Consider the following 15,357-nt stretch of genomic DNA (forward strand, 5'->3'; position numbering starts at 1 on the left):
TGAGAAACCTGAATGTAATTTTAATAGTTCCTTCAAGAATGTAATTTGGTTATAACACCAATACAATGTACTCTATGTTCTACTCATTTTAATATGAAACTACCAATAAATCCTATAATATGTGCAGATATACAAGCCTTCCAATTCTGACAAGGCATAAGTTGAAAGACCACTTTGAAAGAAATTGATTTTTTGGTTTCAATTTTGATTTTGAGATTAAACATAATTATACAATTATTCAGAATATACTTTGTTACTTATTATGTCATAAAATACTGTTGTTCTGAAACCAATTTGAGATAGTAGAATCTGAAATAAAATGGGCATGCATGCTGCATTTTTAAAATATTACAATCATTTAAACTCTGATTATATCTTTATGTTTATAATTCAAATAGCTTCGTTTAATGGCTATTTTACATGGTCAATCAAGAACATATGTACACCTTAATAACTTCCACTGATACATGAAGAAATTGATTTACCCATGACATTTGTTTCTTAACAAAGAGGAACATTACTATCAGGAAATGATAGCTTTTCACTTATTTTAGCTTACAAATTAAAAAAAAAAAAACTTACCAGTAGATAAAGGCACAATTTTTACTCAATTCAAGTCATCAACCACAAAATGATTGCTTACTTTCAACATGATTGATTGACATTTTTCAAACAATCTGTCATTAATCCTGACAGTTCTTTATTTATTATGTTTTCATGTCCTTGCTATGGGTTACTAATCTCCAATGGGTGCCATCATGGGAATAACTACAACCAGATAATGTGACAGAAGATTGACAGTGTTTCACATCCTTGAATTATATACCAGGTCAAGAATGGGGGTTGAAGAGTGTTGCAAAAAGAAGACTGCAAGGCTACTTATATTTAATAAAACCAGCAATATCAAGAGAGTTATCATCTCACTTCCAATTTCTTCCCCTCAAGAACAATTTGAATCTCTTTGGCATCCAAAGTCTCATAGGTCAGTAATGCTTCTGCTAGATTCTTATGCTCTTTGGCATGAGTTTTCAAGATATGTTTTGCTCGTTCATATGACTCCTGAAAGAGAAAAGCAGAAGAAAATGTAGAGATGCAATAACCATAGGTTTTAAAATGTGATTTATACTTTTAAAAAAGCATTTAAAATCTTTGTTCTAAAATACAAATTGTTTGTACATAAGAATATAAACAGCACATAGAATGTACACAATAGAAGAGTTTGGAAAACATTTTAAGAGAGTCTCTGTCTTTCCAGAATGTTCATTTTCTCTGCTGTAACTACTAAGACATTTCTTTTTTTACCCTCCAGCAGTTAATTCAAGCCTGGCTGTTTCCATGGAAGACTGCTTTCCTGAAATACTTATTCGTGTTCCATATATTTCTTTGTTCCCATCACCACTTCCAGGTATCTTTTGCAAAAATGCTTCTCCTCTGAAGGTCAAACCATTTTGAATATTGTCTACCAACTCCCACCCCTTGACAAACCATCTAAGTAATACTGATTACATTCCTCATTCTTAAGACACTGCCCTTCAGTCAGATCTTTTCCTTCATTCCAAGAACTATCTTGAGAGATGGGAAACTTCAGTGTCTGAGAATATGCAAGCAACCTTTCTAGTAAGCTCCAGTACAACATACCTATTTCTAACTTAGGATCTTCATTATGATGTCCAAATTCATTAACTTCCTATTAAACAAAAACAATCTATCCACACCCATATCCCAGTTGGCATCCCAGTTTGGTCTCCACATTCTTCAGTTAATTATGATGATATATTATTATGATTGAATTAAGATTGCTTGAAGGATCAAAGTGCAAAGCCAGCAATTATTAGCTAGCTATAGAAGCCAGGCAGTGGTGGAACACACCTTTAATCCCAGGACTCAGGAGACATAGGCAGATGAATCTCTATGAGTCCAAGGCCACCCAGGGCTACACAAGAATGAATCAGTGTAAAAGAGAAACAGCTCAAAAAAGGAGATTTCAGCACTTGGGATCCCACGCCTTTAATCCCAGCTCTAGAGAGGTATGTAAGATAGGAACAGATATTCAGTCTGGGGCATTTGGTCTCCAGTTGCAATCTGAGAGTTAGTCTCTAGCCACATTGAGGAGAGCTTAACAGTCTGAATGAACCTGCGGAGCAGTGAAGTTGGGAACAGTTTGAGGATCACCCCTTTGGCCTGAGCTGAGGTAGGAGCTAGTGGCTAGCTGCTTTGCTTCTCTGATCTTCAGCTTGAAGCTTGAACCCCAATATCTCTTCTGTGCCTTTTACTTTTCATTTTACAGCTACTGGCATAAACAGAGGCAAAAATCTGGTAAATGGTTTCAGCTGCTCTCTTTCCTTTCCTACCTGATATATATTTTAGGTCTGGGTCATTTCTTTTTTTTTTTTTTTTTTTTTTTTTTTTTTGAGGCTGGTCTCAAATGTAGCCAAGGGTGTCCCTGACCTTCTAATCCTCCTGCTTCCACCTTCTAAGTGCTGAGATTACAGCCATGTGCTACCAAGCCTACAATCTGTGGTGCTAGGAATAGAACCCAGTGTTTTGTACATGCCAGGCAATCAGTGCTAGGGACTAAACTCAAGGCACTTCAAGGACTCTACTAATGAACTATACTCCCCCTTATTACCACTTTTTAAAGTACTTAGGCACATTTTTTATTTAAAAAAAATAATCAAGTTCAGAAAAATATTACCCGTAGAAGGATTCTTATTTCTTGTTCAATGGCAGATTGAGTTTCAGGACTTAGTGTTCCTGAATCATTGTAGGTCATAACTCCGAGCTAAAATCAAAAGGAATAAAGTAATTGAACAAATTACTACCAAGAAATTTAGCACAGTAAGTACTAGACTATATATAAATGGAGGGGGGGAGGTGGAACATAAAAATGTTGAGTGCAATGAAATACTCTTTGGAAACCATAAGGCAAATCAAAATAGCTTATGTGAATATGATATAAGAAATTAAAGTTCTTTAAGTGTCTTCTCAGAAAACCCTGGCAGCTCTCCCAAATCTAGAAATCCACAGTTCATGTGCCTCATGGATGACAATGATATTGAAAATGTAAAATTAGAAGTTCAGAATGATGAAAAAGCTAAATAACTTAATTTAGCACTTTATTAGTTCATACAGTCTTAGTAGAAAAAAGAAATCTGCATTACTACTCAGGCAATGCTTAGACTAAATCCGAAATGAATTAGGAATTAAACAATGAAGAAGAATGTTACTAACATATAAATCTATCAAAGGATGACATGGAAAATCAACTACCTTTTCACTCATGCCAAATCTGGTAACCATCCTCTTTGCAATTTGTGTTGCATTATCAAAATCACTAGAAGCACCTAGATTAAAAAAATAAATATAACTTTGGAAAATCTTTAAATGAATAAATATAAATCTGAAGTAAATATTATCAAAAACCAACCTGTTGTAATATGATCGGTTCCAAATATGAGTTCCTCTGCCACTCTTCCTCCCATACTAACATCCATCTGCGCAAGCAGCTGGGCTCTGGTTTCATTCCATCTGTCATTCTCAGGCAATAGTGAGACCTATACAATTTAATAATAACCACATACTAATAAAGAAAAGACACTCAGACACATTTGTAAAATAGTTATATTTATAAACAAAGTTATTCAGTTTTTCTAGACAGTATTCAATATGATGATACTGAAAGACAAGTGATTTGATAGACATGGTCATCAGGTAACTTAATGACCTGAAACCTCTATGGCATAAAACCAACATGAAAAACAAGGGAAACGCCCTAAAAAGGTGCATCTTGCAAACAACAGCTATATAATGCTACAATAGGACTTTTTTATTCAAGTGGTCATATATTAGAAAGATTCAAGAATGAAGCATGTACTAAGAAGTATTTTAGAACAACTACAGAACTGCCATTGACATAAAAGTATTATCTTTATGTCTTGTAGTTTACTTAGGTATTTAAAAATTACAGTTCATAATCACTCTTCAATTATATTTTCATGGAAATATGTAACACCTGAAATATATTATGAACTACTCTGATATGAAATTATAGCAAATGGATCTTATTTCAATACTGTTCATGAAATCAAAAGGGATAAAAATCAGTAGGAAGTTGTAATTTCCTACATAAGCTTCTAGAAAGCTATATTTGAAAGTAAATCTTAAAACAAGAAAATGAGATATGTAAGGCAAGATGGCTCAAACATGTGATCCCAGGACTTGTAAAGGTGAGGCAAGTGAATTACCACAGAGAAGTGAGACCCTGTCTCGAAGCAAGCAAACAAAACAGAATGAAAAAACAAAACAAAAATTACTAAATTAAAAAAAAAAAAAAAAACTAAACTGGTATATAGTACATGAGAGCTTGATTCATATGCACAAGTCTTTGAATTCAAAACACAGTAACAGGAGGGGAGGAAGATCTATAGGAAACTTACATGTCCAAGTGTTGGCCCCCGTGGCATGATTGTAGCTTTATTGATTGGCATTGCATCCTTTGTGTAATATGCAATAATAGCATGACCAGATTCATGATAGGCTGTTATGGTTTTATTTTTGTTATCAATTTCTACACTTCTTCTTTCTGGTCCTAAGATTAAACAACATGCTATATTAGGGTTGTATACTTAACTGTTGGGCATGGAAGCCTATAATCCCAGCCCTCCAGAGGCAAGAAAATAATAGGTGTCAGGTTAGTCCATGATTCATTGTGATAACAGGAAAACAGATACACACACACACACACACACACACACACACAGCATGAGCACTCATTATTGAGCATGGAGGCATGGTAGCTCAAATTAGTAATCTCAGCACTCATAAGGCCAAGGCAAGATGACTACCATAAGTTCACAGACAGCCTGAGGTACATTAGTAGAAGTGAGGGGCCAGTTGACCAGCGTGGATTACAGAATGAAAGTCAGTCTAAAAAAAAAAAAAAAAAAAAAAAAAAAAGGCATGGTGAAAACAAGATGAACTGCAGGGTAAGAGAATGAGAAGGAAGACATACCCATTAGAATTTTATCTTTAGAAAACTCTAGTTCCTTCATGGTAACCATTTCTTTTCCATCAACAGCTGCCTTTAATGCAGCTTGATTCACAAGATTCTCCAACTCTGCTCCAGAAAATCCAACGGTACCTCGAGCTATGATTTCTGGATCAACAGCTATAGACAAGGAGAAAACATAATAAATCTCCATCACCAAACAGAAGCTCTTCCACTAAACTCACGTTTCAAAGGTAGGAGAAAAAAACAAAAAAAAAACAAAAAAAATACATATCTTAAAACTAAAATTGAAATTTCTAAAACTTAGACACCAAAATATGCCATTATGTTAATATTACTAATGAGTATTTATTAGTTATTATTGTTGGTAATAATAAGTTCTTACATTAACAATAAAACTTCCAGAAAATTTCTAAGTTTTACCAACTTTCTTAAAACAAAACAAAAAGTGGACTTGCTAGAGATAAAATTAGAAACTTCAATTATGACTTAGACATATGACCTGGAGAGATGGCCCAGGAGTTAAGAGCAGCAACTGCTCTTGCAGAGAACCTAGGTTCGGGTCCCATAGGGCAGCTCCTCTTCTGGCCTCTACTGGTACTGCCCAAACACATACAAAGATAAAAATAAGTGTATCTTAAATACGCCCTATGGTACTGTCCAGCCTGACCACAGATTGAAAAAGCAAGTTCACAGTCAAAAATTCTGTCCTCTCACATATCACCTTGAAACACCTTGATCTCCCTTTATGATAGGAATCAAACTTAAGTTTTACAGGTTGATTCAAGACATTCTTGAAAACACTGCAGCTTATCCTACTGTCACTTGTTTTCAAGTGGTTCCATGTTTCCATGTGCCTTGTTCCCTATTTTGCTTTCTAAATGGAGCTTTTTGTATTCTATATTTTTAAAACTATGTATGTGTGTGTATATATGTGGCTGTCAATAAACCCCAAACAAATTTTCATTTGGAATCAGAATTCAAGAATAAAATACTATCAGCGACATATACAAACTGAAGAATGCACATATAAATGGGTATAAAGAGGAAGAAAAAAATTAAGTGGTCTGAGGCATAAACCAAATAAGGACCATAAACAGAATGGTTAGATATATTCCCATTTTCCATAATTGAACTCACATTTGTCAAACTTTATTTTATTGAGATACCATTTCAAAATTTCAGTTCGACCCTTCACATCCGGCCTTGGAACTGTAACTTGCATGTCAAAACGACCAGGACGTATTAAGGCACTAAGGGAAAATTAAAAAGATATATATAAATTAATGAGCTGAATATGTTAACATACACTACACATGTGATGGGGAAACAAGGACAACCAAAAATAAGAAAGAATTCTGAATATAAATGTTCAGATAGTTCCCTCAGAAGCATGGACAAGTCTCAGCAGGTTCAAGGGCACTGAACACCCATAACCACAGAACTCAAGAAGCTAAGGAGTCCCAGGTCAACTTGGACTATGTAGTGTAAGTATGTGAAATAATAATGAACAGAAGACAGAACAAATGTTCATTTAGATACATGTGTGCTACTAACTAAGGTAGCACTACCTCTCTTCTCCCTCCTTGTTTCAAGTTCCCTCCCCTTTCCCATTTCCCACCTCAGATCACTTGTACAGCATCTTCCTGTCTATTACAGTCGCACTCCTTCCCCAATGAAGTGTGCAGCTAATCCAGGTTATACACTCACATCTGAAGATTTGGAGATGGATACATGGTTTCTATGTTTACTCTTCTATAGAACTTTTATTTTTTTGACTAAAGATATGTAAAACTTTTTGAAAGAGGATCTTTATATTGCCCCAAAAGTTCTTGAACTCACTATATAGCCCAGGATGGTCTCAAACTCACAGAGATCTGCCTGTCTTCCTCCTAAATACTAAAATTAAAGGTGTGCAGCAAAATGCCTGGCATATTTTAACTGCCTTCATAAAAATATCTTTAATACATGCAAGTCAGTATTACAAAATTATTATCTCATTATATATTTTTCATCTATTTTGTTTCACATATATCAAATATACAAATTTATATAAAGGCACATATTTTTACATAATATATAAATTATATTTATATATTTTTTTAAAACCAAAATGCCCCTTCTGGGTTGATAATACTTCCCCAGAGAAACTCCAAAACATTATAGGCTATTGTTCTTCTCCCTGACTGCACCAGAGGTGGAAGTAAATTCTTTACTATGAAGACACATGCACTTCAGAAACAAGACCCAGAGACCTCTGAGCTGGGACAGACCTGGATGCTTCCTACATGAGGACTAGCCTTCATGGTATCAGAAGCCAGCGTACAAGCTTCTGAAAGAGGGAAGCAACCAACAGTCCTGCCCAACTATGACACCTATAAACCACAATAAAGATCACAAGGCACAACAACCCTAAGAGTTCAGTAGTGGCATGCATACTTTGATGGTAACTAACAGCTATCTAATTGGACTTAAAACCCAGAAAGTGAGAGGGAAATCATGCCTGGTACTGGAAACCTAGCTCACTACCCAGGGCCAGTAAAGTATCTTAGAGGAGAATCTACAACCACTATTTTACTAAACCAGCACAATCCCTAACTAAATTCTAATACCCACAGATTAAGTATAATCATCACCTCTCATCAAGGAAACTTCTCTTTGCAATTGACAGAGACCATTACAGAAAATTACACATAATTAAAATGCCTGGTAGTGGAGCTCAGTACCAACCGATACAAGTAGAACACAACTCCTACACCTAAGACTCAAGGATCATTTAGGAAGAGGGGGTGGAAAGACTATAAGAGTCAAAGGAACAGGGAACTTGTTGTGAGATTGTGTATCTCCTACAAATGTCAGAATCTACACTCATGGTATCTCACCAACATGGTTACCTAAACATGACCTCAACAAGGGTGATGACATGTTACACTACAGTGGATGAGAGAAAGCTTATGAGGCCTCAATCCTAGAAAAAGAACAACAGGTGAGTAAAAAAGATACTGAGAACAGGAACAAAAGTCTTTCCCAGGGAAGAGCATACCAAATGGTTATCCTACACCAAATGGTCAGACCTAAAAAATGTATACATACAGGTATATATTTGTTCTTTGGAATACAGACAAACAGAAATAAACACATAACAAAATTTAAAGAAAAAAAGTCATCAACTTGAAAAAAAGGCCTGGTTTGGTGGTGTGTATGCACACATATACATATGTGGGGAGGAGGGCTCCATGGGAGGACTTAAAGGAAAAGAAGATGTGATTATAACCACAAAAAAGTAAAACAATCATTAAAAAATTAAATCACACACTCCCTTCTCAATTGCTATCTACAATGCTAGAATGTTGTACTAGAAAAAGACAAGCTACTGATCACACAAAAAATAACTTCTATAAATTTTTTTAAATTTAAAGTTATTTTTATTTTTAAATGTGGGAGGGGAACAGGCATGTGTCCTCAGTACAGTAGTATGGGTGCCTACAGAGGCCAAATGAAAGTGTTTGATCCCCTAGGGCTGGAGTTATAGGTGGCTATAAGCTGGAGGGCATGGATGATGAAAATCAAGCTCAGATTCACTGCAAGAATAGTATGCTCTCCTCACCACTACGCCATCTCTAGCCCCATCCCCAACACAGGCACTTTTAATGCTATAAATTTTACTTTTAAAATGCTTCCTGTTTAAATGGGGTATGTTTTCAGTACTATTGAGAAGTAATTCTAACAGTTCTGAATTCAAAGTAAATAATCCATCTGGGTTTTAATATATTAGCTTGTGCAAGCATCACTTTGATTTACTTTTAGAACTATTTTCTTCTTTAGGAATTCTATGTCTATTGGTAATTATGTCACATTCCCCAAGCCTTTGGCAACTAATCTGTCTTTGCATTTGTTTATTTTAAACATTCCCTATAAATTGAACTGTACACGATGATAGGTTGTAGTAGGCTTTCTGTTAGAACAATGTTGTAGCTTATAACAGTACTTCACAGAAGTCTTTTCATACTTACTTATCTAATGCCTCTGGGAAATTTGTGGCACCTATAATGATTACTCCCTCGTTGGGTTTGAAACTAGAAAAAAAAAAAATACCATTTCACTGAAGACTGAAGCACACCTTACGTGTAATAATACTTACATAAAAAACTGTTCATGGTTAATGTTAATTAATAACAAACCACTAATTACACAATCTACAAACTACCTATTACAGTTATTTAAGTAAACAACTTGACATAAATGACTTGGGTGCCTAATTAAATTTTGAAAAAATTATTTTTAACTTTACCAATTCAATTATTTGGTATCAAAATGTCTCACTGACAATAAGAGAGTCCATTTAAGGCAACATTTCCTGATACAAGCTTTAACTTGATCACAACATTCAGCCATCAACTCTACAGAAACTAGTGTATTCTCGCTTACTTTTGGGGAGTATGAGTCAGTGCTGAGGGTCTATTCCAGGTATATATAAGAACCAGTTTATTCAGCCTTGAGCAATACCTATACTCTATATCTTTTCTTCCTTTAAATAGACCAGTTTGAGCTGGAATTACTGTTTTCCTCTTACAAATATAATTAAATAAATGCAAACAGGTATACATTTACAATTTTGAGAAAAACTGATACATCAATTAGTAATACAAATAACACTAAAAGAAAAATTTGACTTCTTACATGAGAGAAGACTCTGTTGCCTAAACATGTAACATTTAATATTCATACAATTTTACCAAGTCCTTCATGAGAAGAACTTGCAAAACACCAAGTCTGTAATTATTAAATACTGGGAGATACCTGCTATTTTAAATTATCTTTAAAATGGATAAATGCTAATTTTTTTTACAGCATTTCATCATATTTAACAAAGACACAATTACCCATCCATTTCAGCAAGAAGCTGATTAATAGTCTGCCTTGAATAAGGATGCATTGGAGATTCAATTCTCTTCCCACCAACAGAATCTAACTCATCAATGAATATTACACAAGGAGCATTTGCTTTTGCTTCTCCTAAGAAAACAAAAGAAAAGATTCAAATAAGTTGAAAGAAACTATTACTTTTTAAACATAAAATATTAAAACCTATAAGACTATCAGTTAAAAAAAATAATATGAAAAAAAAGAGATCATATTTACCAAGAACAGTAATGTTAAAGGGATTGTACTAAAGAACATGATAGAAAATAAGAACTGGCTATCCATTCTTCCCAACTGTACAAATTAATATAATCAGAATTAAGGCTAATAACTCTTAATTATAATGCTACAGAATCAATAAATAAAATGAAAAGCCAAAAAACTCAAGAATTGGCTTTTAATTCATCTTGTACATCTACATGACCTTATTTAGCCTATTTTAGAAAGGAGTACAGGGCTTGCAACACAACTCAACAGATTCCACACACACACCATACACACACAAAATAATAATTAAAAAAAATGTTTAAATAAAGAATACAGCTCTGTTTTTATTCAATCATTAAGTTTCCTGAATCTAAAACATATTTCAGAAATTCAATAGAAGGAATTATCAAGGAGAGAGTAAATAAATAAAACATTACTATTTCTCTAACTAAAAAAAAATGTAACATTGTCTAAAATATACATCAAAACATACTAAACAGATTTCTGATCCTGCTGGCTCCTACACCCACAAACATCTCATCGAATTCTGACCCAGATGCATAATAAAATGGAACATCAGCTTCTCCAGCCACAGCTCGGGCAAGAAGTGTCTTCCCTGTTCCTGGTGGCCCAACTAAAAGAATTCCTGAAAGAAAACAGGCAGACAAGAATGATCCATTATTTTTAAAACCCTAAACCCTTGATAAGAATCTTCAACACAAATGAGTAATTATAATAGAAATGACAGTAATGATCAATATTGCCAAACATGCATTTCTACTAATGTTTCACTTTAAGATTTTTCTCTACAACTAGTTTTCCTGTGTCATTTAAATATTATTTACAGCCAAGAATGGTTGCACAGACCTTTAATCCCAGTACTCGGGAGGCAGAAGCAAGTGGTTCTCTATGAGTTCAAGGCCACCTTGATCTACATACTACATAATGAGTTTCAGGTACAGAGTGAGATTCTGGCTCAAACAAACAAATACATACATAAATACATACATGCATACGTGTGTGTGTGTATATATATATGTATGTATGTATGTATGTATGTATAGTACATATTAACAAATAAAACAAGAATATTAAAACACAGGACAGAGTCATTTATAACAAGACAAAATTCACATTAAAAGATATGCAGCTAAATATAATGGAAGAATCTTGGTAATGTATTTCCATAAAAGTCCAAAAATGATTTTCTAGACATTTGGCATGAGATAAAAAATAAAAAACCCCAATGATATTAAAGAAATAATGCTAATTTGGGCTGAGTTAGGTAAGATTAGGGCAATGTCTTTATTTGCAGGTAACACATAGTTGATGTCTACAGCTTTCTTATGTTCAAGGGAAAAACGAAATGTACATATAGGCAAACACTGAGAAAAATATTTGACAAAATGAGAAATACTGTTGAGTATAGGATGATAAAACATAGATGTCAACTATTATTCTAAAGTTTTCCAAATATTTAAAAGTTTCCAGCTCAATAAACTTTTCCCATCCTAAGTTAAAAAAGTAATCTCTGATTTGTATATAACTTGTAATTACATTAGAAAAGCAACAAAGCTGCAGTGATATTACATTTGAACATTTTAAAAAAAGGTAAAAACAAGCTCAAAAACAGCATAAAATTTAAATTAGTATTACCATGTTTTAGTGATATCCAACTGGTTTTTTTTTATTGATGTAGACATATCTTAGTGTATACCTCAAGACTTTTCCATAAATATAAAGTTATATTAGAAATTAAGTGTAACATAGTTTTAAATATTCTATTGACATCACTGTACCCCTAAGTGATAAAAGTTTAAGGAAATTTTTCCAGAAAAGATGCTTACTAGTCTAAAACTAGCCTTAAAACTGCAGTGTCACAGATGGAAACAGATGCAGACATATACAACTAACCATTGGGGTGGCTCCTCTAGTACAATCCAAGTGAGGGAGGAGCAATAACATGAACGAAGGAGTCAAGACCATGATGGGGAAACAGAGTCAGGTAATCCAAGCTAGTGAGAGATCACTGACAACTTCAGAACCTGCATAAAGCTCAACTAGCCTCTCTGAATGAAGGTGACAATGATGTGGCTGGAGTAATATATGAGGCCACTGGCACATACTTTGTTCAGCCAAGGCACACAGAGGGGGTGGGGACTTGGTCCTGCCTCAATGACATGCTGGAACAGATTTAGTAGACTTCCTAGAGGAGGTCTTATCCTCTCCAAGGAGCAGATTTGGGGGGTGGGGGAGAGACTGGGATTGGAATGTAAAAAAAAAGTAACTGCAGTACGTTTGAATCATTCAAAACAGCTACAAAATACCTGCATGTTAAAGGTCTGCCCCTAAGCTACTGGTACTACTGCAAGACTGCTTGTCTTGCAGTGGGGAAGAGGGGGGTCATTGGAGACATACCTTAAAGGATATACTGTGTCTTGGATACTATGCCACGCTCTCTACTCTGCCCTCTACCACTTGCTTTCTGGCTACTTAAGGTGAGAAGCTTTGTGCTACCATGAACTATATGTTTAGCCTCACCTCAAACCTCAGTGATTGATCAAGATTGTGGATTAAAACCTCTAAAACTACAAACCCGAAACTCTCCTTTGAAGATAACAAAAAGCAAATTAATCTTTAATGCAGTAATTTCATTCCTAGAAATTTTTTTTTTTTGTTTTGTTTTTTTTGAAGTATCTTCTATTTTCAGATTAGCCTCAAATTTCTGATCCTCATGCTTTTACCTCCCAAGTATTAGATCAAATATTGTTCTTGTACATACTGGATAACCATTGATATATGGACCCAACCATTAAAAAAGAAAACTTTAAGGAGTTGGGAGGGTAGCTCAGTGATGTGGTGCTTACCTACTATGTACAAAGTAAGCGAGTTTATGATCTCCAGTACAAGAACAAAACAAAACAAAGAACAACAAATCTGTGTGTGACCCTAAAATGGTGCCTGACCCTAACCGGGGTGTTGACATTACAAAGATTGTTATTAGAACAAATGAAGCAGAGACGTTAACAGTTTTGTATCCATGTAAAAGCACTAGTTTTAAAGCTATAGAAAAAATATCTTTATGTGAGGTTAGAGAGATGGCTCAGTATTTAAGAGCACTGGGTTCTCTTCAGGAGGACCTGGGTTCAATCCCCAGCACCCACGAGGCAGCTCACAGACTCTGTAATTCCAGTCCTGGGTGATCTGGCACTCTCTTCTGGCCTCCACCGGCACCTGGCAAACATACAGTAGGCAGACATACATGCAGGCAAAACACAAACACATATAAACTTTCTTAAAATTTTAACTAAAAAAATCCTCCTTTTTGGTAAATGTACAGCCAAGTATTTAAAGAAGCATTATGTCTTACTAAAAAGTAGTTAAAGAACTTTATGTTTGGAATAAGCACATATTTTTAAAAACAAAAATTAGGAACTGAAATTATCAGTTATAATAAGATCAAATAAAATTTGTAATATGTTGCTTTATGTTTTACATCAAATCATGATAAAAGGGAGAATATCTTACCTTTGGGAAGTTTACCTCCAAGCACAGTAAATTTTTGTGGATTTTTCAAGAATTCAACCACTTCCTGTAATTCTTGTTTGGCTTCCTCCACCTTAAATGGTGCAATTTACCAAATAATCAAATAATGGTTAATTATCAAGGTTTCCTCTTGGCAATCATATATTTAATGTAGATAAGAATGAATTTGGCCTTTTTCAGTGAAACATGTTTTTAACACACTAAAGGTTTTCTCCCAATCCTTATTTCAAATTACATGGCATCTTTATTATGCCAACAAAAAATCATTTTAAGTTCTCACTTTTACTCAGTAGGAAAAACAAGTAAAATATATTAATCAGGGTTAAACTGAAACTATCAGGAAAAACACAGCTTAACGCCAAAGAGCAATCTGAAAACCTAAACTGTTTAGGTCATGATTATATTTCTAGAAAGTTTCCCAAAACCATTTCTAGAAAATATTATTACTAGAAAAAGGAAGGTTTTTTGGTTTGTTTGTTTAGTTCTCCAATGGACTTTGAAAGTTATTCCGACTAAATCACTTAGATATTTTATTAAAAATCTGTAATGGTAATACTTAAAAATAAAGCTCTACTCATTCTCAGACCCAGGAAAATGGACATATATTCACCAAAATGCTTGAAGTATATACAATACTAGAGTCCCACACTGGAAACAACCAAAAATGTCTAAGTTAGTTAAAGAGTGTATTATGATAGCCATATAATACAAGCCGTAGAACACAGCAGATCCCACCCAAGAACATCATGTTAGGCAAAAAAAGAAAGATGCAAAGCAGGATGTTCTATACAAACAAGTAAACAGAAGCAGAGCTAGTGAAAGTGTCTGACAGGATGACTCTCCTTTCAGTGAGAGAGACAATAATGAAGAGGCTTCTTCTGGAGGCTCTGGCTCTCTACTGCTCTTTTTGAGTTGAGAACTGATGAAAAATATGTGCTCATTCTTGAAATTTATCATTTGTGTACTCTTAAGCAAGTACATTGAACTTTAAAAAGATTTGGCTGAGTTATTAAAAAAGAACATCTTACTGCACAGTGAAAGACTAAATACATCTACTTAAAACAATGGGTAAAATGGCAATTTAAAATTCTAAGAATAATGAAGAGACATGAAACACTTTTTACTTCTCAAATAAATAACAACTTGTCCCCAATCTCTGTAGCAAGAGTATCTCCAGGTAAGCAACAGAAAAGCTATTGGGTGAGGTAGGGCATCAAGATAACGATGTTCTAAACAGTCTTTTTTTTTTTTTTTTTTTTTTTTTTTAAAGCAGTCTGTATGTCCTTACATACTCTAAAATTCTGGGCAAGAAATGATTCTTGTGTATCTTAAGACTTGGCAAAACTGTGTAATAGTAAATGTATCAATCATGGTAAACTCTACAAAGTACTTTGCTCCTATGAATTTACATTTTGTCAGAAGCTTCTTAAACTTGTTGAGTTGTCAGCCTGCCTCTGTCTCTAATTTTATACTCTGACATTCCCTCATCCCCACTGCAAACAGAAACTTAAAATACCCCCAACCAAACAGCTTCAAGAGGAATTCTATCTTTCAAAGATTGACGTTGATTTAACAGTGTGTTTACTGGCCTGTCTGGGTTATGTGCATGCTGAATGCAGGTGCTCATGGAGGTCAGGAGAAGAGTGGGATCCACTGGAGCCAGAGTTAGAGCA

The 15,357-nt window shown here is 34.5% G+C and overlaps 1 protein-coding gene across 2 annotated transcripts in view; it reads right to left on the minus strand.

Moving 5' to 3' along the window:
- The window catches only part of Yme1l1 (YME1 like 1 ATPase), a 32,690-nt gene continuing 17,333 nt past the window's right edge, over positions 1–15,357 (minus strand). For both annotated transcript variants that reach the window (XM_051205757.1, XM_051205756.1), the window contains exons 9-19: positions 13,667–13,757; positions 10,632–10,784; positions 9,892–10,024; positions 9,022–9,084; positions 6,149–6,261; positions 5,012–5,167; positions 4,437–4,588; positions 3,428–3,554; positions 3,271–3,344; positions 2,696–2,782; positions 1–1,059 (exon numbers count right to left, since the gene is read on the minus strand). In XM_051205757.1, the coding sequence (XP_051061714.1) occupies positions 916–1,059; positions 2,696–2,782; positions 3,271–3,344; positions 3,428–3,554; positions 4,437–4,588; positions 5,012–5,167; positions 6,149–6,261; positions 9,022–9,084; positions 9,892–10,024; positions 10,632–10,784; positions 13,667–13,757 (1,293 nt within the window). In that variant the 3' untranslated portion in view covers positions 1–915. The remainder of the gene's footprint in view (positions 1,060–2,695; positions 2,783–3,270; positions 3,345–3,427; positions 3,555–4,436; positions 4,589–5,011; positions 5,168–6,148; positions 6,262–9,021; positions 9,085–9,891; positions 10,025–10,631; positions 10,785–13,666; positions 13,758–15,357) is intronic.

Source organism: Phodopus roborovskii, unplaced genomic scaffold (assembly GCF_943737965.1).
Source record: "Phodopus roborovskii unplaced genomic scaffold, PHOROB, whole genome shotgun sequence".
Classification (NCBI taxonomy): domain Eukaryota; kingdom Metazoa; phylum Chordata; class Mammalia; order Rodentia; family Cricetidae; genus Phodopus; species Phodopus roborovskii.